Source organism: Carex rostrata, chromosome 5 (genome assembly GCF_964058835.1).
Source record: "Carex rostrata chromosome 5, lpCarRost1.2, whole genome shotgun sequence".
Classification (NCBI taxonomy): Eukaryota; Viridiplantae; Streptophyta; class Magnoliopsida; order Poales; family Cyperaceae; genus Carex; species Carex rostrata.
The window spans coordinates 2,615,522-2,637,998 of NC_135922.1; the positions used below are offsets into that span (position 1 = coordinate 2,615,522).

Consider the following 22,477-nt stretch of genomic DNA (forward strand, 5'->3'; position numbering starts at 1 on the left):
GCAAAGGTGAATTGATAGCACCTACAATCAAAGGAAAATGCACCTGTCTCAGTAACAAAAAAAAAAATAATGTACTGGTTGCACAATTAGAGAAGAATTCTTCTCTGGTATCAAAGAAAAATGTTGTCTTAGAAACAAAAGAAATTGTGCTTCTTGCGCATCCAAAGGAGAATTCACCTTATATATTGTTTTTTTTTTTCATTTTTTGACAATTTAAAGCTCTTGGCATAGAAAGGCTTTGTAAATGTAACAACATTAGGTTGTATAATAGTGGCTTTTTGTAACCAGTATTTGATGCCTCTAGGATAAATTTGTGAATTTTGCAATTCTTTAGGTTTGTAGTTTCTTTATGTTGATTTTTTAATTTGTAACCTGTATGTTATACAAGTAAAATGTATAAAAAGGGATATATGAGCGTATGTAGATGTGTTAATTTTTATTATCATTAAAATCCAACTTTTAACAATGGTCAACTGTAGAGTTTAACATTTTCTTTTATTTTCAAATTGAGATTAATCTAGCTCTTATTCATAATATGCTTATCTAAAAATAGTGTAAATTTTAGAATATGTACATTTGAACATCTTTATACGAGCTGTAGAAGTTTCAGAAGGAGATTCAAAACCAACTGTGATTTATAATTTTCTTTGTGTTTTATCCATTTTTACCCCTGGCAGAGGTGTTTAACCTTTTTAATTGATTTTTTCCACCCAAAATGATATCTCTATTATGCAGTAATCTCTCTAAGAACTTAGATTAATTAAGAAACAAAGAAGTCACAGAGTACATGAAAATTAATCAAGGATTTCACTAGAATGCATCATATCACATCACACCAACATTTCTCATGAATCTGTCTTAATCTAAATTTTAGGAGTTGAAGGTACAACCCTAATGTTGGTACCAGCACTCAAAAGAGATACTGAGTTGTAGTTAAGAGTTGCAGTTGCTTTGCATTACAAAAGATATTAATACTTTTCAACACGTCAAAGAAATTCTAAAAGCATACACAAAAGAGATTTGAAGTAATTAAAAAACTAAATATTTTCTTCTTGAAGTAGCTTGAAGATGCTAGGCGGACAAGCTCTCTTCTTTGATTGTGCTTTACCTTTTCTTATAACTCTACAAAAGAGCACATATTAGAACAATTATATAATATCAAAAAGAGCACAGATTAGAACAAATATAGAATATCAATTGAAACAAACTAAAATATAAGCAAGTTATTTATTAAAGAACCTTTTGGCTTTCAATTTCTGCTTGATTTCTCCACGAGGGGCACCTTCACCATCTTGTGATGGCACTGCATTCTTGCATGTTTTCCTATGATGACCAAATTGGCCACAACGTGTACATTTATGAGATCTCCTCTTTGGTTCATCACATGATTTTATACGATTTTTTCGGGACCTCCCAGCAGGTCGTTTTAGTATTGGTGGCAACATTTTATAACCCAAATCCAAAGTCACCCATTCATCCTTACTCGGCATGGTAGCAATTCCATTAGCATAAGCTGTCCTCAACCGAGCAACCGTGAAGTACGAATTGACATAGTTTTCCCAATTTGCATTTCTAAATGAAGAAATAAATACTGCCGCATGGACACAAGGCACACCTTTCACTTGCCATGCCCTACAACTACACTCGTGCTCTTGTAAGTTCACCTCCCATCTTATTCCACTCTTTTGTACTTCAGCACAAAAGTCTGTACTTCTACGTAGATCATACCCACCTAAATTCTGAAAAATAAAAATAATTTGTTATGTTTTAGAATATAAATAAAAAAAACAGATTTAATTATAAGATAACAGCTGTTATTTTTATGTCAAAAATTAGTAAATATAAATAACAATACCCGGGAAATTAGTTTTATATAATCGGCCACCTTAGAAACAAAAATTGAGATTAATTAGGAGTATTGGGAGTATGAGAAAATGTGAGGGGTACCGGTATGCAATTGGTTTGTTGGTCCCACAACTTGGCTAGTTGGAAAATTCACAGTACTCAACTCAACTCTCTTTTTTCCTCTAGTTTCAAATAGAATTAATGAAACTGTGATTTTAATTTGAGCAATCAAGCTTCAAAATACAATTAGAAATACACAGAGACCTGTACCAAAGCAATTACAGCTTTCAAAATGCATAGTTGGTCTTCGGTATTTGCTAACAAGAATTAAACTTTTTTACTTTAAATTTTATGCTTTTGTTTACTTACTGTCAATAAATTCCAAAAACTAATTTGTTCCAAAGCAATTACAGCTACACATATTGGTCAAACATCACTAAATCTTATTGATTAAGACCAAATTAAGAATTTTTCCACAAAATTGTACCAAAGAAATTAGAATTGTATTTACCTGAGAATACAAAATTTGTTTATCCCAATCACAACTAGTAATTTAACAGAAAGTCACCCCCAATCACAAGTAGTAATTTATTTGGCACCGCTGAAAATTGCAACAGAAGAGGTCATTTTTAAATTGATTATGACAAAAAAAAAATTGAAAACTCATAGAAGGTTGTACGTACCGCTTCAATATGGTTGTATAACTCAATCCACGAACCATTCGAATTTTCCGTAAGATATCCAAAATAGATAGGAGAATAGAGAAAGGCAACAACGCCACAAAATAAAAAGAAGAACACGAAAGAGAGAGGAGGAGGGAATAACTGGAAGTCTGGAACGAAGAAGGCAACGAAATATTTCTTGGCGCGAATTGGAAGGAAAGATGAAGCGTCTTGATATTGCTATATCCGACCTATTGTTTTGACCAATTTCAGTACCAAAACACGTATTTTGAGACATTAAATAACATCTATTATAGTGATTATGCGTAGAATTGGTACTGCTGTGTTTTCATTCTTATCTTGCAGGAAAATTGGTGAAATCAAGCGAATTTCTGAAGTCAAGAACTCTTGATGCGACCCTCATCAGACTGGACGCGAGGCGCATCAACCACTCAGAGCCGCACCAGCAGGCAGCAGCATCATTGCACGTGAGGCGCATTCATCACACCTTGATGCGGGTCGCTTCAGTGGTGACGCGAGTCGCGTTGCGAGCTTCCAGAGCAGACAGTAAAGGCCCAATAAGGGCCCAGAATTGAAGCAACCGTTTTGAAAGGGCTATAAATAGATCACCTCTGTCTCCAGAGGGAGGGTTCCGAAATTTGAAGATTAAAACCTCAAGATCCTTGGAGTGTGGAGCAAGAAAGTGAAGAAAGGAGAGAAGATTCTTGCAAGATTGCTTCATTTGGTTTTATCATGATCTATTCTCTTCTCTCTTCTTTTACTATGATGCTTGAGTAGATCTTTCTTTGTTTCTAGGGTTGATGTAATCTAAAGCTTTGATTGTATGTATCTCATTTGGATTTGAATTGTTTTTGTGATCAATTGATTGTGAATCTTTCTTTTAAAGCTTGATTGAGATTGTGTGATTGCTCTTTATTGATTATTGTTGAATGAATCTCTCATCTCTTCTAATATCTTGATTTAGATCTCTCTCTCTCAACTTAATCAAGCACTTGAGGTAGGTTTGAAATCTGAAAAGATAGATGAATCTAATCGAAAGGTTAGATTTCCATTTATTGAGAGATAGTGGATGCCTTTAGCAAACCGATCAATTGACTTAGATCAAACACAAATAAACGAGAGTTGAAAGTTTTAGATCTAAGAAAGTAAAATTGCAATTCCCTATTAGGTTTTTGGTGCTAATAAACGAGAGTTGAAGCTCAGGAATCGTGGATAGGGTCAATATAACTTTGCACAATTGAACAATTCAGAATCAGGTGAAGTACTGCATTCACTCGATGGCCATGCGACCCGCATGGGAGACGATGCGAGTCGCATCACTAGGGTCGCATCAGAGATGATGCGACTCGGGTGAAGGTCAGAGAGGCAAGGCTGAGGATGAAATCATTAAACCCTGGAAACATACTTTTAAACTTGACTGAAACAAACATTTACTTTCTCTTACAATTTCTTGTTAGTGAATTTAGAAACTGAAATCAATTCAACCAAAATTTGTCACTTCTAGTACCTAACTCGGATCCGTGAAAATCTAGAATTGAATTTAACCGTCCCTGAGGATCGATACCTTATATTACTACACGGATAGGATTGTACACTTGCAATCCTAGACGTGAGGTGATTCAAGGTTTAAAACAAGTATAACTAGTTATACTTGGAACTTTGTAAGAACACTCTCAGGAGCGAACAAGTTTTGGCGCCGTTGCCGGGGACGGCTATCAATTCCTTTCTAGATCTTTTACTTTTCCTAGTTAATCTAGATTTTAATTTGTATCTTTCCCTTTGTTTTTACTTCCTTATCACTAAAAACTGGCTTTCATCCCCCCTCCTGCAGGTAAATACAAGCTGACTTACCAACTGAGAAGCAGAGGACCTCTCTTTGATGAAACACCCCTAGAAGACACAGTCCCTGCTCAGAAACCGACTGAAGCGACCCGCACAGAAGTTGACGCGACCCGCATCACAACTGAAGCGACCAGTGTCAAGACTGAAGCGACTCGAATCACAGAGACAATGTCAGAACATCCGAGCAGGGAGGACAGGGATGCAGAGGCCAGGACAGAGAAAGAGAAGACTTGACGGACCAATCTGATGACGACATGGATGTCTTCATGCCAAGAACCTTGCGGGAATTTAATGTGCCAAGGGCAGGAGATGTCCGAGGTGCAATCAGACTACCGCGAATTCCTGGACAACAACCGAACTTCAACCCAGGAGTTGTCAACATGGTTCAACAAAATGTCTTCAATGGCATGGATCACGAGGATCCACATGCTCACCTCCAAACCTTCCTCGAGTGCATCACAACCATCAAGACCAATGGGGCCACAGCTGATTACACCAAACTCGCTTTATTTCCTTTCACCCTTAGGGATAAAGCCAAGAAATGGTTAGGGTCATTACCAAGGGATTCCATTACCAGTTGGAGGGAATTATCTAAGTTGTTTCTCACTAGGTTTTTCCCCCACAAAAGAACTGCCAAGGTAAGGAACGAACTGACCAGTTTTAGGCAAAGGCCCAACGAACCTCTCAATGAGGCATGGGAGAGATTTAGAGAGTTGCAGTACTCATGTCCCCACCATGGCATACCTGACTGGTTGTTGATTCAAACCTTCTATGATGGTTTAACTGAAAGTACTCGTACCACTGTTGATGCAGTTGCAGGGGGAGCATTGATGTCAAGGGAACCTCTGGAGGCCATGAATCTGATTGACAACATGGCGCAGAATCAACAATGGTCTGGACGTGATAACACCCGACCTGGAGGAGGAGGAAAGTATGAAGTGGATCAAATCACTGCTCTAACCGCCAAGCTGGAGGCCATGCAGAGGACGATGGACAAGCTAAGCGTAAAGGCAGTCGAACAACAGCCGCAAGCATGTGTCATGTGCGGTGATGAGAGACACGCTTACGAGCAATGTCCGTTGGTGCAGGCTGACGAGGAGATCGAGCAGGTCAACTCTATCAGCAATGAACCTTCCTTTTTTCCAAAACCTCCCTTCAACCGATCTTACTCCAAAGACCCATTGGAGCAACAAAATTGGAATAGGAATCAAAACAACCCTGCACCTTTCAACAATGCTTCCAGACCCTCTTTCAACAACCCTTCACCTAACACTAACTGGAACAATTCTTCTGGAGGAAGCAACAACAGAAACTTTTACCAAAACGCTTCCTTCCCAAACCAGAACAACCGAGCACCTCAAGCTGGGCCTTCCAAACCATATGTGCCTCCCTATGCGACTAAATTCACACACGAGCAAGGAAAAATGAACCAAATCATGTGGGAACAAATGCAGTCTATGTCGACTCAGATAGCCACTCAGAACAAATTGCTTGAGCAGTTGAGTCACATAGTCGCATCGAGTCAACCCCAACCTGGGAAACTACCAGCACAACCAGAACCAAACCCCAGAGGAGAGGCGAAGTGTTCGCTTACAAAGGTAGGCTACAAAGTCTCAGGTATAGCAAGCTATACCAGTTTAAACCTTGAATCTACTCTCGTCTAGGGTTGCAAGTGCACAACCCTATCCGTATAGTATATTAAGGTATCGATCCTCAGGGACGGTTTAATTCGATTCTAAATCACCACTTATCCTAGTTAGGTACTAGAAGTGTGAAAAGTTGAGTTTGGTTTATTTATATTTCCTAATTTCAAATGAAGATTCAATTAACAGTAATGAAAGCAGTTAAAGGTTTTAGTTTTGAATCAAAGATAAAAGGCGTTCCTAGGGTTTCAGGTTTCATCCCAAACTTTGCCTTCTCTGGACCTATCATGTGACTCGCATCATCTCTGATGCGACCCGTATGATGCGACTCGCATCATCTCTGATGCGGGTCGCATGGCCCTCGAGCAGAGCTGACATGTGTTCGTATCTAAGTTGATTTCTTGTGCGAGGCTTCAACCTGTGGCTCTCGCCTACTGGTATCTAACCTAAATTGATTGTCTGGTTAACTAGAGGTATCTACAACCTTTCGATAATAGAAATTTCACCTCTCGGCTACTATTGATCTTAGATCTACCTCAAATGCTCAATCACAATTACAAGATACATCAAGGCCAAATTACTAGAAGAGATGCTATAGACATCTAACAGTAGACAATCAAGAATCAATCAAGAAATCACAATCAAGCAAACAATGAATACTCAAACAACAATCACACAAGTTCAAACTTAGATCAAAACATCATTCAACTCAAAGACAAGGTTTAGAGACTACATCCTAACCCTAAGAACTAGAGATCTACTCAAGCATAGCAAAAGAAAGCATAAAAGAGAGAGAGAATAGGCAGATCATGATGAAGCTCAAAGATCCAAGGTGGATTGGAGAGGATCTTGCAATCTTCTCTTCTTCTCCAAGCGATCTCCAATCTCTCCCTTCTCTCTTGATCTTTTCTCTCTCCTTGAGGCTTTGAATCTTTAAATTTCGGAACTCCCTCTCTGGTAGCAGGGGTGGCCTATTTATAGGCTTTTTAAAATGAGTGCTTCAATTCTGGGCCTTTGCTGTCTGCTCTGGAAACTCGCGATGCGACCTGCATCAGGTCTGATGCAACCTGCATCAGGTCTGATGCAACCTGCATCAGGTCTGATGCAACCTGCATCAGGTCTGATGCAACCTGCATCAGGTCTGATGCAACCTGCATCAGGTCTGATGCAACCTGCATCAGGTCTGATGCAACCTGCATCAGGTCTGATGCAACCTGCATCAGGTCTGATGCAACCTGCATCAGGTCTGATGAGGGTCGCATCGGCTCTGATGAGGGTCGCATCGGCTCTGATGAGGGTCGCATCGGCTCTGATGAGGGTCGCATCGGCTCTGATGAGGGTCGCATCGGAAGTGATGAGGGTCGCATCGGATGTCTCAGATTTCAGTAACTTCCCTGATTTTGCCCGTTTTCGCCTGATTCCTGCAAAGTAAGAACCAAAACATAGCAGTACCACATTCTATGGATATTCAATGTAAAAGGCACCATTTGTTGGTTCAAAACATAGATTTTTGTATGGAAACAAGTCGAAATAATAGGTCTAATAAAGTGATATCAAATTCCCCCAAGCTTAACCTTTGCTTGTCCTCAAGCAGAGATCTGTTCTTTGTTACCGGGCTGGACTCTAAATGCAAGTTAAGTTCCTAAATGTGAAAATTTACATGAGTTGCTTAAATCAAGAACCTCGAGAATCTTTATGGTATGATTTGGACTTTCCTTGATCAATTTTGATTCACCCCACAAATTGACTAATCAAACTTCAAGTTCTAGAATGTTTTAATACTTGCAAAGCTGAATACTCGAATTGATCAATCTATCATTCTTTTACTAAAATCAAGCTCTCATTTGTGGAGATTTTCCCTTTTTGTCCCCCAAGCTTGGAACAAGCTTAGGTTAGCAAGTCGCGGACTTCGTGTGTTGATATATGCAAGAGTTATTTTTCTTTTCTAAATTTGGGAGACGAGCTCAAAGGCGCCCAATATGACTTATTGCCAGTACTCTTATTTTCTCCATCCTTTTTTTTAATTTTTATTTTTTATTTGGGAGACGAGCTCAAAGGCGCCCAATAGGACTTATTGCCAGTACTCTTATTTTCTCCATCTTTTTATTTTTTTATTCTTTTGCTTTTGCACATATACCATGAATACACACATCCATTGGTATTCATTCATACCAATGAATATCCAAATTTTTCTTTATTTAAAATCCCCATTTCCCTATTTAAAAAGCACAGTTCAGTTTCAAAAATTGATTTTTGATACAATTCAAGTTTTCATCCTTTGAAGTTCTCAAAACATCCCTTCCTAATCAGTTCTTTGATCAATTATGAGGTTAGTTCTAATTTTTCAAAGTCATCCAAATCACAACCAAAATTGTTCAAACAAGTCCTTAACCCAAGCAATCACACAAATTTATCACCTAAAAATGCAAATTTTGGAAAAATAAACATGACCTAAATGCAGATACAGTTTTCTTCTATTCACCCCCCCAAGCTTGAATGAAGCATTGTCCTCAATACTTGAATTCACACAAGAAAAGGTAAATAGAAGAAAATATGGAAACTAACCAGACATGGAGTGGGGGGGTGAGGCGGGGGCGTCTCACTGATTGGTGGGAGGTGGATCGGGTGGTTTTTGGTGGAGCGCCTTGTCGAATGTGTCGGAGGGATACACCATTCTTTCCTCATAAGGGTCGGGTGGTTTTTTCTTTCTAACACACCAAGGAACATAATGCATCGACCAGGTTGGTTGTGCATGGCCCGTATGATGGTCTGCATGGTCCGTGTGTCTGTGATCATCCGCTGGTAAGGTCTTGTGCATGCATGTGGCTAGGTTCGTGCCCATCAGCTTCTCGATAAAGTTCGCGATCACATTTTGCTGAGTTTGGAAATCCTCAAAGTGTCCAGCAGTGCAATACGGTGGCAAATCTGAGTGGAGCGTCGTGTTCTCAAACATTTGCAAAAGAAAAATCCACCCCATATCTTTCAAATCTTTGATCGACCACCCGATCGCGCTTATGTGAGCTTTCAATTTCCCCAAGAGTGTGGCAGTCCGATCAGGGTTGAGATCTGCATTTAAGATCACAGGACAACTTTTATCTGGATCTAGGAACTCATACCTGAAATTTACTGGAAGAGGCTTGAGTTCAGGAGTGAGTTTCTCTGTCTGGTCCTTGACGCGGGTCGTATCATGGTCTAAGCGGGTCGCATCGGGTGGACTCGACTCGCATTCTGACCTTGCATCTGCTCCATCCGACTCGCTTCGACTAGCTTCAAGGCCTTCAGACCATGGCATGCGACTCGCATGAGGTTGATGCGGGTCGCATCCAAGTTCTCCCAGGTCAGCTGCTTTCACATCTGCTCCATACACTGATTCCAACTCGCTTGTTTTAACCTGTAACTCAGATAGATAATCAGGGTAATTTTTAATTGAGCTCCCGTATCCCTCCCGAAGTTGTCCCTTAGCCAATTGATCCTCCATGTTGATTGTGCAGCATGCTTCTGGTTCAGCTAATCGTCGGGGAAAGGGTACCGGTGGTCTGTAAGGTGCAGGTTTCTCAACCCCTTTCCCTTTCTCTTTGTCAGACTCTTTTGATGCGGGTCGCGTGGTACCATTGCGGGTCGCGTCCACAGGTTCTTCAGGTGGTGTTGCTGGTCGCATTGGCTCGATGCGACCAGGATTCACAGGTTCCTCCGAGGTTGATGCGGGTCGCATGGTGGTGGTGCGGGTCGCATCAGTTGGGATCTGATCAGTTGGGAAAGCTGGTTCATCGTACTGGGTCCCACTCCTCAGTGTGATCGCCTTAGCTTCTCCTCTGGGGTTTGGTTCTGGCTGCGCGGGCAGCTTTCCAAGTTGTGGTTGGCTCGAGGTGACGATGTGACTCAGTTGCTCCAACAATTTGCTTTGGGCGGCCATTTGAGTTTCCATCGATTGCATTTGCTCCCACATTATTTGGTTCATCTTCCCTTGCTCATGTGTGAAGTTGCTCACAACGAGATCAATGTACGGCTCGGGTGGATCGAATTGGAATGAGCAGTTGTTTGAGTTGTCGAATGGTGCATTGTTGTAGAAGTTGACCTGTTCGGGTTCCTCATCCCATTCCGCCAGTGGGCAATACTCGTAAGAGTGCCTCCTATCCCCACATATGACGCATGGCTGTGGTTGATGGTTACCGACTGCCTTCATGCTCATTTTGATTAAAGCCTCCTCCAGCTCGGCAGCTCTAGCAGATAGAGCTGCGATCTGATCAACCCTGTATCGACCGCCTCCTCCTCCTCGAGAATTGTCGTGGCCGGACCACTGTTGGTATGTTGCCATAGCGTCTTGAACTTCTCTGTCTCTTCCACGCGAGTCGCGTCGGTCGTGATGCGGGGCGCGTCGAGAGGTGGTTGTGCAGGAAGAGTTGTGTTCCTGTGGTAAGAGAAAAATAAAAGAAAAAGATACAAATTAAAATCTAGATTAACTTGGATAAGCAAAAATCTAGAAAAGAATTGATAGCCGTCCCCGGCAACGGCGCCAAAAACTTGTTCGCTTACAAAGGTAGGCTACAAAGTCTCAGGTATAGCAAGCTATACCAGTTTAAACCTTGAATCTACTCTCGTCTAGGGTTGCAAGTGCACAACCCTATCCGTATAGTATATTAAGGTATCGATCCTCAGGGACGGTTTAATTCGATTCTAAATCACCACTTATCCTAGTTAGGTACTAGAAGTGTGAAAAGTTGAGTTTGGTTTATTTATATTTCCTAATTTCAAATGAAGATTCAATTAACAGTAATGAAAGCAGTTAAAGGTTTTAGTTTTGAATCAAAGATAAAAGGCGTTCCTAGGGTTTCAGGTTTCATCCCAAACTTTGCCTTCTCTGGACCTATCATGTGACTCGCATCATCTCTGATGCGACCCGTATGATGCGACTCGCATCATCTCTGATGCGGGTCGCATGGCCCTCGAGCAGAGCTGACATGTGTTCGTATCTAAGTTGATTTCTTGTGCGAGGCTTCAACCTGTGGCTCTCGCCTACTGGTATCTAACCTAAATTGATTGTCTGGTTAACTAGAGGTATCTACAACCTTTCGATAATATAAATTTCACCTCTCGGCTACTATTGATCTTAGATCTACCTCAAATGCTCAATCACAATTACAAGATACATCAAGGCCAAATTACTAGAAGAGATGCTATAGACATCTAACAGTAGACAATCAAGAATCAATCAAGAAATCACAATCAAGCAAACAATGAATACTCAAACAACAATCACACAAGTTCAAACTTAGATCAAAACATCATTCAACTCAAAGACAAGGTTTAGAGACTACATCCTAACCCTAAGAACTAGAGATCTACTCAAGCATAGCAAAAGAAAGCATAAAAGAGAGAGAGAATAGGCAGATCATGATGAAGCTCAAAGATCCAAGGTGGATTGGAGAGGATCTTGCAATCTTCTCTTCTTCTCCAAGCGATCTCCAATCTCTCCCTTCTCTCTTGATCTTTTCTCTCTCCTTGAGGCTTTGAATCTTTAAATTTCGGAACTCCCTCTCTGGTAGCAGGGGTGGCCTATTTATAGGCTTTTTAAAATGAGTGCTTCAATTCTGGGCCTTTGCTGTCTGCTCTGGAAACTCGCGATGCGACCTGCATCAGGTCTGATGCAACCTGCATCAGGTCTGATGCAACCTGCATCAGGTCTGATGCAACCTGCATCAGGTCTGATGCAACCTGCATCAGGTCTGATGCAACCTGCATCGACTCTGATGAGGGTCGCATCGGCTCTGATGAGGGTCGCATCGGCTCTGATGAGGGTCGCATCGGAAGTGATGAGGGTCGCATCGGATGTCTCAGATTTCAGTAACTTCCCTGATTTTGCCCGTTTTCGCCTGATTCCTGCAAAGTAAGAACCAAAACATAGCAGTACCACATTCTATGGATATTCAATGTAAAAGGCACCATTTGTTGGTTCAAAACATAGATTTTTGTATGGAAACAAGTCGAAATAATAGGTCTAATAAAGTGATATCACGAAGGCAATTACTTTGCGAAGTGGAACCCAATACAAGGAACCAGTCAACCCAGCAGATCAACCCTCATCCGATGCGACCCGCACCCCAGTCGAGCGACTCGCATCCAACCCTGAAGGAGCTAGTCGACCCGCACAACCAAGTGAGGAGACCTTGGATGCGACCCGCACCCCAGTCGAGCGACCCGCATCAGACAAGTCTGAGGCCAAGAGCAAGGAACGAGCTGAGCATCCACCCCCGTACAGACCTCCTGTACCCTTTCCTCGAAGACTGGCTGAGACCAAATTGAATGCACAATTTGCTAACTTTGTTGAAGTTATCAAGGGATTGCACATCACAATTCCATTCACCGAAGCCCTAACTCAGATGCCCACTTATGCTAAGTTCTTGAAGGATATTCTATCTAACAAACGAAGCTTGGGGGGGCCTAAGACGGTGAAACTGACGGAGCAGTGCAGTGCCATTTTGAAGAGCGAGCTTCCTCCCAAACTGGACGATCCAGGTAAGTTCTCTATTCCTTGCATAATAGGGAAAGCAACAATTAAGAGAGCTCTTTGTGATTTGGGAGCGAGTGTGAGTCTCATGCCTCGCACGATCTTTGAGAAATTGGGAGTAGGGGAGCTAAAACCAACTCGGATGTCCCTTCAGCTAGCTGACTCCTCGGTGAGACTACCACTTGGCATAGTTGAGGATGTGCCAGTTCAGGTTGGCAAGTACTACGTGCCTGTTGACTTTGTAGTCATGGAAATGGAGGAGGATAAGGAAGTCCCGATCATTCTTGGACGACCTTTCCTTCGAACCGCAGGTGCAATCATCGATGTATTCCAAGGAACGCTGACCTTGAACTTTGGAGGAGAGAAGGTGCGATTCCAGATTGACCGAGCAATGAAGTACCCGTCCACCGCCGAATCCTGCTTCCGCATTGATGCAACCGAAGAATGTCTAACGGACTTGACAGAAGGATACTTCATTGAGCGAATTCAGGAAGATATGCAAGCACACGCTGATTTCTTATCTGAGATGCAAGTTGAAACTACTCGATGGGGAGAGATGCTTGAAGCTGACGTGAGACTAGCTGAACTAAAAGAGACAGGATGCGACCCGCTTGGACCCCAACGCGAGCCGCAGGGAGATGATGCGACCCGCATCAACACGCAGACAGAAGAAAAGATCCCTGAGCTGAAGCCTCTTCCCGCCAATCTCAGATATGAATTCTTAGGCTCAAATCGCTCTTTTCCAGTCATTGTGAACGCAGAGCTGAACCCTGATCAGACCTCCAAACTTTTGGAGAAACTGAAGCTTCACAAAGGGGCGATCGGGTATTCCATCAATGATCTGAAAGGAATTAGTCCATCCATTTGCTCGCACAGAATTTTTCTCGAAGATGATCACAAGCCCTCGATTGAACACCAGAGACGGCTCAACCCAAACCTTCGAGAGGTGGTGAAGAAAGAGATTTTCAAGCTTCTCGACGCAGGTATCATCTACCCAATTTCCGACAGCCAATGGGTGAGTCCTGTCCACGTGGTGCCAAAGAAAGGTGGTACGACAGTTGTGAGGAACGACAAAAACGAGTTAATCCAAACACGTGTGGTGAACGGCTATCGCATGTGTATCGATTACAGAAAACTCAATGCTGCCACCCGCAAGGATCACTTTCCTTTGCCATTTGTTGATCAACTTTTGGAAAGGCTCGCAAATCATTCCTATTTTTGTTATCTGGATGGATACTCTGGGTTTTTCCAGATACCCATTCACCCACAGGATCAAGAAAAGACCACTTTCACTTGTCCCTATGGTACGTACGCGTACCGTAGGATGCCTTTCGGTCTGTGTAATGCGCCTGCGACCTTCCAAAGAGCAATGATGGCCATCTTTTCGGATTTCATTGAGCACGAGGTGGAGATTTTCATGGACGACTTCTCTGTGTACGGTTCAAGTTTTGAATCTTGTTTGACGAACCTTTGCAAAATTCTCCAGAGATGCGAGGAGGTCCATTTGATTTTAAATTGGGAGAAATGCCACTTCATGGTCCAGACTGGAGTAGTTCTGGGACATGTAGTGACCTCCAAGGGAATCGAGGTAGATAAGGCGAAGATAGAGGTGATCGAGAAACTGGAGATTCCAACAAATGTCAAGGGAATTCGGAGCTTTCTCGGACACGCGGGATTCTACCGTCGCTTCATCAAGGACTTTTCCAAGATTGCGAAACCTTTGACCAATCTACTCGTAAAGGATTCTGACTTTGTTTTCACGGACGATTGTGTCAAGTCTTTCAGCAGATTGAAGGAAGCCCTTATCTCAGCACCCATTTTGCAACCACCTGACTGGTCTCTCCCCTTCGAGATCATGTGTGACGCCAGTGACTACGCGGTCGGAGCAGTTCTGGGACAGAGGAAAGACAAGAAGCCATGTGCGATTTACTATGCCAGCAAAGTGCTAGACCCAGCTCAGATGAATTACACAACCACCGAGAAGGAACTCCTGGCAATTGTCTTCGCTTTGGACAAGTTTCGGTCGTATCTGGTGGGATCCAAAATCATCGTCTACACAGATCATGCAGCACTCAGATATTTGTTGAGCAAACAGGATGCTAAACCGCGCTTGATCAGGTGGATTCTTCTTCTGCAGGAGTTTGATCTTGAAATCAGGGATAAGAAGGGCATCGAAAACACTGTGGCAGACCATCTCTCTAGACTTCGTTTAGATGAAGGAAGCTCTGCTCACCTACCAATCAGCGACTCTTTCCCTGACGAACAACTCTTGTACATTTCTGCACTGAACACCACCAATGCGACCAGCATCCAGGGCAAAGCGACCCGCTTCACTCCTCATGCGACCCGCACGAGTCTTCAATCCGACCCTTAGTATGCAGACATTGCCAATTTCTTAGCTTCTGAGATCACACCTGCCAACATGACGTACCAGCAGAGAAAGAAGCTCAAATCAGATTCAAAGCATTACTTCTGGGATGAACCTTTTCTTTTTAAGGTAGGAATCGATGGCATACTTAGGCGTTGTGTACCAAATGAAGAGACGCGTTCCATCCTTGAGCACTGCCACTCGTCAGCATACGGAGGTCATGCTTCATTTTCCAAGACAGCTGCCAAAGTCCTGCAGTCTGGTTTTTATTGGCCTACTCTTTTCAGGGATGCGCGGACCTTGGTTGCAGCTTGTGACAAGTGTCAAAGGACAGGGAACATTTCCAAACGCAACGAGATGCCTCTCAATTCCATCCTAGAGGTCGAGCTCTTCAACGTATGGGGGATTGATTTCATGGGACCGTTTCCACCATCTCACGATTATGAGTACATTTTAGTTGCGGTGGATTACGTGTCCAAGTGGGTCGAAGCAATTCCATGTCGACATGCTGACTCAAATGCAGTGAAACGCATGTTCACGGACATCATTTTTCCACGCTTTGGAGTTCCACGCGCTGTGATCAGTGATGGTGGTAAGCATTTCGTCAACCGCCAATTCGACAAACTCCTGAGCCGACATGGGGTGACACACAAGGTCACCACTTCCTATCACCCTCAATCCAACGGTCAAGCTGAAATTTCTAACAGGGAAATCAAGTCTATCCTGGAGAAGACCGTAGCGCGGACACGGAAGGATTGGTCTCTGAAGCTGAGCGATGCACTGTGGGCGTACCGAACTGCTTTCAAAACACCGATTGGGATGAGCCCTTTCAGGTTGGTGTACGGCAAGCCATGTCATCTTCCTGTGGAAATTGAACACAAAGCGTTCTGGGCTATGAGAGCCATCAACATGGACATGCTGGAAGCTGGAGAGAAGCGCATTCTTGACTTACATGAGTTGGACGAGATACGTTTGCAATCCTACGAAAATGCAAGGATCTACAAGGAAAAGACGAAGCTTCTCCATGACAAGCATATCATGCCTCGCGAATTCCAAGAAGGTGATCTTGTCCTTCTTTTTAATTCTCGTTTGCGACTCTTTCCAGGGAAATTGAAGTCTAGATGGTCTGGTCCGTTCGAGGTTAAGAAGGTGTACCAATTTGGCGCAGTTGAGATTGGAAATGACGCGTGTGGAACCTTCAAGGTCAATGGACAACGTCTCAAGCACTACATTGCGAGTCACCCTCATCCGGGACGATTTGTTCATGATCTCTCCGATCCTATCTCGACCGAAACTTAGCGGACGACGGTCAGGCTCGAGACCTAAAACAAGCGCTCCTGGGAGGCAGCTCAAACATTGTATAATTTTCATTTTCTTTTCTTTTCTTTTCTTCTCTTTTGCATTTTTGTTTTTAGTTAGTTTGCCTTTATGATTGTTGTTTAGTTTAGTTTCATCCAGTCATGCGACCCGCTTGGGTGTCAAAGCGACCCGCTTCACTATGATGCGACCCGCTTCAACCTCAACGCGACTCGCATCAACATCACCGACAGCATTAATGAGACTCGCAACCCAACCGTCGCGCCTCCTCTTCCTTTCTTTTTCCTCCCTTTCTCCCTTCTCCGTACCGTTCATCACCACAAAGCGAACAGAGATAGAGAGAGCAGAGAGAGAGCGAGATCGAGAGAAAGAGAGAGCAGCGAGAGAGCGAGATCGGGAGCAAAGGGAGAGAAAAGAGAGAAAAGAGAGAAAAGAGAGAGAAGAGAGAGAGCAGCGGAAGAGAGAGACGAGTGAGGGAGAGAGCAGCGGAAGAGAGAGACGAGTGAGGGAGAGAGCAGCGCGAGAGAGAAGGGGCGATCTGCCCTCCGCCATTGCTGCGCCCCGAGCTTTCTCGACGCGACCCGCTTCACAACCCCGACGCGACTCGCTTCATCCCTCAACGCGACTCGCTTCATCCCTCAACGCGACCCTCAGCTAGCCCAACGCGACCCGCTTCAGGCCTAAGCGACCCGCATCATGGATGATCCAGAACAAGCAATGTGCAGAGAGCTCCGATCCAAGCGCAACCAAGAGCGCCGTCAACTCGAACTCCGCCGACAGAGGGACCTTCGCTTGCAACAGGGGATACCAGATCCCACCCCTTCTCCCTCTGAGTCTTCGGAGTCGATCGACTGGTCTCAGCAAGGCTCGGGAGCGTCTGGGAATTCAGGTAACTCTTCCCGCTCTTCTCCTCATTCTTCTTATCACCCTTCCCCTGCCTCTCCTCATGCAGCAGGGACACCTGTTGAGTATGCCTCTGAGGACTCTGATGCCCTCTCCGCTCAGGCCACTCCTCGTGCTGAGCAGTACCCCGATCCTCCCTTTTCTTTCACGGGTTGGGGTATGTTCGAGCGGTTCGAGCTTTTGCAGCAGCGCAAGTTCGCAAACATGCGTCGTATCGACTTTGACACACTCCGTGCCTTCGGAGTCTATGACGATTTCTGCCGCCTTACTGAGCGAGTAGGGTTTCTGCCGGCCTTCTGGGAGATCGAGCGGCCGTGCTTTGACGAGCTTACACTGGAGTTCCTTTCTTCGCTCAAGCTCAGGTATGACAATTCTGACCAGCCCTACATCAAGTTTCAGATGCGCAGTGAGGTCAGGCGCGTACGTGTCTCCAGGCTCCGCGAGTGGTTCGGGTTTGCCCCGAAACCTACTACTGATTTTCTCGCCTTTCGCGTGGGCTTTGACAAGGATCACTTATGGCGCCTGATTACTGGTATGCAGACGGCCACAAGCAACCAGTACAGAGGTCTAGCCATCCCACACCCTGTTCTTCGCTGCATTCAGCGTGCCCTAGCCAACACCATCTTCGCACGAGTGATAAGCCAAAATGATATATGTTGAAACATAGGGTTTGTTGTGTAAATTAAACCGAGTTTTGTTGAAATTAGAATTTAATTAGGTTATAAATGTTTAAAAGTTCAAGTTACTGCCCTAGTTGTGTTTATTTGGTAGGCAATCAAGTGTTTGGAGCTTAACGGAGCAAGACGAGCTATCTGGAGCAAGAAAGCACAAATCTGGCGAATTTTCACCTTTATTGCGGACCGCAATTATTTTATTGCGGGACGCAACCAACTAGTCAGAACTGATTTGCAGAACAGAAAATTTTTATTATTATTGCGGCCCGCAATGGAAGTTATTGCGGCCCGCAATATACAGTTCCAGAGCGAGATTTTTGCTATTATTAGTTGTTTTTATTTCTGAAAAGGGGATAACTGTTTTAGGGACGAATTTTAGACATTAGAAAGAGAGAAAAGCACAGGAGAATAAGGAGAAAAAGGAGAGACAAAAGAAGGGAGAAGAAGATAGCGAATTCTTCGAGCGGTTACATTGATTTCTTTCTCTTAGAACTCTTTTACTTGTTATTTCTCTTGTGTGCTGCAGCCATGATTGGCTAAGGCTATTTCTAGGGTTGATTAGGGTTAGAACTTGAAACTTATGTCATGGATTAGTTGATTTTATATTATATTTACTTGTTCCTTGGTATGATCTTTTCTTTATATTACTTGTTTGTGATGACTTAAGCGAAATTGCATGAAACCCTAGGATTCGGTATTTACAATCGAGAAATTGAATATTTAGTCCTGACCATAAAGAAAAGAGTATTTGATAGGCTAAAGTACCGAGAGGAGACGCTCATCTTATACGGGCTTAACCCGATAGGTTAGAAAATTGTACCAAGTACCGAGAGGTGACGAATAACTTTCTATACCAATTGGGACAGTTAAAGACTTAATAACTTTGGGTTAGTGTAACCAAGTACCGAGAGGTGACATTTATACTAATTTAAAGACGGTATTAACATAGAAATATCACTTTATACCGATAACATTTGACTGTGCCTTCATATTTATAAGAACAACCTTAATAAATCAATTAATCGTGACATTAGTGGATAGGAACCCTAAGAGACCCTAATTTCTCATTCTTGTTTAAAACCACATTTAGACCTATAATTTAGTTAATTCAATTTGATCAGCAACAAACCAAACCATCATAGAAAACAAACAAATTCCTTTATTTCCTTTTACTAAATTAAATTAGTTAGGTTAGGTTTAATATTCCGAATTGTCCCTGTGGAGACGATCCCTAAATACTACTTGACAAGGTTGTACACTTGCAACCGAATTGAGGGTAAATTAGGATTTATTACTTGTGTAGTAGTAAAATTCACATCAAGTTTTTGGCGCCGTTGCCGGGGACAACGGTGAATATTATTTCGGACCTAAGTAATTTAGTTAGTAATTGTTTTTAATTTTCCTTTATTTCCTTTCTCTTTTGATTTAGGTTGAAATCTGGCAGAGGAACCTCCTACTCCGGACGCCACAGATTTGGTAGAGTGGTTTTCGAGGAGAGGATCAACTCATCTTTTTTACCAGAGAAGAAACAAGCACCCGACAAGGGGACCTTTCTTTCCCTTGAATCCACGCCGGTTAGACATGTCGTCCGGCAATGATGATGCTAGGTTTCAAAACCTCCAAAGAGAAAGGGATCGGATGGCAAATGAACTCCAACGGTTGAGGGCAGCTAACCAAGAGAGAGAAAATCTTGAAGCAGCCGATGCCAACCGCCCTTTGAGGGACTTTACTGCGCCTAGGGCTGAGGAAATCCACCTGGGGTACACTGCACCTACTATCAATGCTGAGGAATACCAAATTCCTCCTGCATGGGTTAGCATGGTGCAGCGAAATCTTTTCCATGGTCTGCCTCATGAAGATGCCACGCAACACTTAGCCAACTTTGAAGAAATCTGCAGTACAATCAAGGTACAAACTGTTTCTCCTGATGACCTTAAAGTGATGGCTTTCACTTTTTCTCTTGCAGATAAGGCTAAGGGGTGGATAAGGGGACAACGGCCCGAGAACATGAACACTTGGCCTAAGGTGGCGAATGCTTTCCTCAACAAGTTCTTTCCACCATCCAAAACTAACTCCTTGCGCCATCAAATCCACAATTTCCGACAAAGAGGGGATGAAACCATGAGCGAAGCGTGGGAGAGGTTCCAAGAGCTGCAGAGGTGCTGCCCTCACCATGGCATTGAAGGATGGAACCTGCTGCAAATCTTCTACAACAGTCTTCTGCCACAAGACAAGGGTATGCTAGACGCAGCCGCTGGAGGTAGTCTCATGAACAAAGGGGCTGTTGACGGATACAAGTTGGTTGATGACATGGCTCTCAACCAAAGCCAATGGCACAACCCTAGGGAGACCCTGGTCATCCTGCAACGGGGAATGAAGGAGGTGAACTCGAATTCAAGCATGGCCGCAGAAATTGCCGCTTTAAATCGCAAGATTTATCAAATGAGCGTAAAATCGGTAAATTATCCTTCTTCTCTTCCTTGTTCAATTTGTGGTGGGACCGATCATTTAGCACTAAATTGTGGTATAGGTAATGAGGTTAGTCATGCTGAAGTTAATGCCATAAACCAAGGCAATTTCAAACCAAATAACAACCCTTACTCCAATACTTACAATCCCGGTTGGAGGAATCACCCAAACTTTTCGTGGAGACAAAATGACCAATCAACCCAAGGTAACTCAAACTTTAATCGGCCAAATCAAGGTTATGGTAACCAAGGGTATGGCTCTAATGCACCACCAAAGTCCAATCTCGAATTAATGATGGAGACTTTCATGGCAAGTCAAAATCAAAAATTCAATGAATTGACCAAAAAGGTAGACATGTTGGCAACCCAAAACAAAATGCTTGAAAACCAAGTTGCACAACAAGCTACCCAATCCTCCCGCCAACCGGGTTCCCTTCCACCAAAACCTGAGAACAATCCCAAGGATGTCAAGGCGGTTAGACACATGCTTCGTAGCGGTGCGCAATATGAGGATCCACCCATGCCAAAGCATGCCTATGTGCAGCCGCAAAGCGAAGAGACAAGGACCAATGATGAGCACATCTCCACACACGAGGACTCCGCCTCAAAGGAAGCTACACCAATTGCACCAAGCGACCCTGCTATTCAAGCGAATCCATCTCAAGATGAGCCACCAAAGGTGAGTGCACAGGTACCTCTCTACATTCCTCCTCATAAATTTGCACCTTTTCCTGGTAGGCTTAAGAATGAGAGAACTGATAGGCAATTTGCTAAATTCCTTGAATTGTTGAAACAATTGCATGTAAACCTACCATTGACTGAGGTAATGACCCAAATGCCGATTTACACCAAATTTTTCAAGGATATCCTTTCGAATAGGCGTAAACTTGAAGAAGTCCAAATGGTGTCCCTAGACTCAAACGGTAGTGCCATGGTAATGAATGAATTGCCCAAAAAGTTGGATGATCCGGGTAAATTTTCCATACCATGTTCGATAGGAAATGTCCAATTCAAACGTGCACTATGTGATCTAGGGGCTAGTGTAAGTCTTATGCCAAAGTCGGTTTATGATAGGTTGGGTGTAGGGGAACTTAAGCCAACTAGAATTTCTCTCCAATTGGCCGACCAATCGGTCAAGTTACCCCTAGGAGTGGTAGAGGACTTGCCAATTCAAATTGGTAAATTCTTTGTACCAATTGACTTTGTTGTGGTAGACATGGATGAGGATATCCATACACCACTTTTGTTGGGTAGACCATTTCTCAATACGGCAAAAGCTGTGATTTATGTTCATGATGGAATTATTACAATGAACATTGGTGAAGAAAAATTAACATTTGACATCAAAAGATCAATGAAATATCCATCTAATGATCAAAGTGTTTGTAGTGTTGAGATTCTTGACAGGTTGATAGATGAGGAACTCATAAACAGCTTGGAGAAGGGTTCTTTTGAATCTTGGATGGATCAGGAGTGCGAAAAATCTGACCAAACGAGTTCTGGAGACCTTATTGCGGCCCGCAATGGAGATTATTGCGGATTGCAGCCAATCCAGTCAGAGCAGGAAGAAATTCGAGAAATTATTGCGGCCCGCAACCAATCCAGACAGAGACCCTGCAGAATTCAGAAATTATTGCGGCCCGCAATAACCCTTCCCAGATTTACAAAAAGCCTATTCTGAGCCCAATTCTTCAGGTTTCAACTACCGAAACTCTTCCCAACTTTGCCGAACCCTCGAAGGACGCACCCAAGGTTGAACTTAAGCCATTACCTTCAACCCTTCGATACGAATACCTCGGTCCAAACCAAACCTATCCCGTTATTGTCAACGCATCCCTAAACCAAGACCAAACCTCACAACTTCTACAAATCTTGAGGATGCACCGGAAAGCCATTGGATACACCATTGATGACCTCAAAGGAATCAACCCTTCCATCTGCATGCACCGCATTCTCATGGAGGAAGGACACAAGCCGACCATTGAAGGACAGCGAAGATTGAACCCGAACCTTAGTGAGGTGGTGCGAAAGGAGATTCAGAAACTTCTTGATGCCGGCATCATCTATTCAATTTCCGACAGCAAATGAGTGAGCCCAATCCATGTGGTGCCAAAGAAGGGAGGGACAACCGTGATAGAAGGGGAGAATGGCGAACCGATTGCAACACGACTCGTGACGGGATGGCGCATGTGCATCGATTATCGAAAGCTCAACACCGGCACGCGCAAG

At 43.4% G+C, this 22,477-nt stretch overlaps 2 protein-coding genes and 1 non-coding gene across 3 annotated transcripts; 1 reads left to right on the forward strand and 2 right to left on the reverse strand.

Annotated features, from left to right (window-relative positions):
* Positions 1-738: 738 nt before the first annotated feature.
* LOC144554212 (uncharacterized) lies at positions 739-1,891 on the reverse strand. The gene is made up of 3 exons (XM_078302528.1): positions 1,856-1,891; positions 1,240-1,739; positions 739-1,122 (listed from the first exon to the last, which is right to left on the reverse strand). The coding sequence occupies exons 2-3, from the start codon at positions 1,488-1,490 to the stop codon at positions 1,038-1,040; spliced, it is 336 nt and encodes a 111-aa protein (XP_078158654.1). The 5' UTR covers positions 1,491-1,739; positions 1,856-1,891; the 3' UTR covers positions 739-1,037.
* A 3,114-nt stretch (positions 1,892-5,005) lies between these two features.
* On the reverse strand, positions 5,006-5,112 carry LOC144555017 (small nucleolar RNA R71). Its single transcript, XR_013511937.1, has one exon. It is a non-coding gene; the product is annotated as a small nucleolar RNA R71 (small nucleolar RNA).
* A 14,249-nt stretch (positions 5,113-19,361) lies between these two features.
* Positions 19,362-21,929, forward strand: LOC144554494 (uncharacterized). The gene is made up of 3 exons (XM_078302809.1): positions 19,362-20,454; positions 20,641-21,010; positions 21,128-21,929. Exons 1-3 carry the CDS (start codon positions 19,362-19,364, stop codon positions 21,927-21,929), a joined length of 2,265 nt encoding a protein of 754 aa, XP_078158935.1.
* The last annotated feature ends 548 nt before the right edge of the window (positions 21,930-22,477 follow it).

What these genes read in the sequence shown, in the direction of transcription:
- LOC144554212 (XM_078302528.1), bottom strand. Translation starts at nt 1,490, where the DNA reads ATGCCGAGTAAGGATGAATGGGTGACTTTGGATTTGGGTTATAAAATG. An exon ending in CAGAAATTGAAAGCCAAAAG is followed by an intron (nt 1,123 to 1,239) that starts GTTCTTTAATAA and finishes GCTCTTTTGTAG; the next exon opens with AGTTATAAGAAAAGGTAAAG.
- LOC144554494 (XM_078302809.1), top strand. Translation starts at nt 19,362, where the DNA reads ATGTCGTCCGGCAATGATGATGCTAGGTTTCAAAACCTCCAAAGAGAA. An exon ending in AAATGACCAATCAACCCAAG is followed by an intron (nt 20,455 to 20,640) that starts GTAACTCAAACT and finishes TTGAAAACCAAG; the next exon opens with TTGCACAACAAGCTACCCAA. An exon ending in AAGAATGAGAGAACTGATAG is followed by an intron (nt 21,011 to 21,127) that starts GCAATTTGCTAA and finishes CCTTTCGAATAG; the next exon opens with GCGTAAACTTGAAGAAGTCC.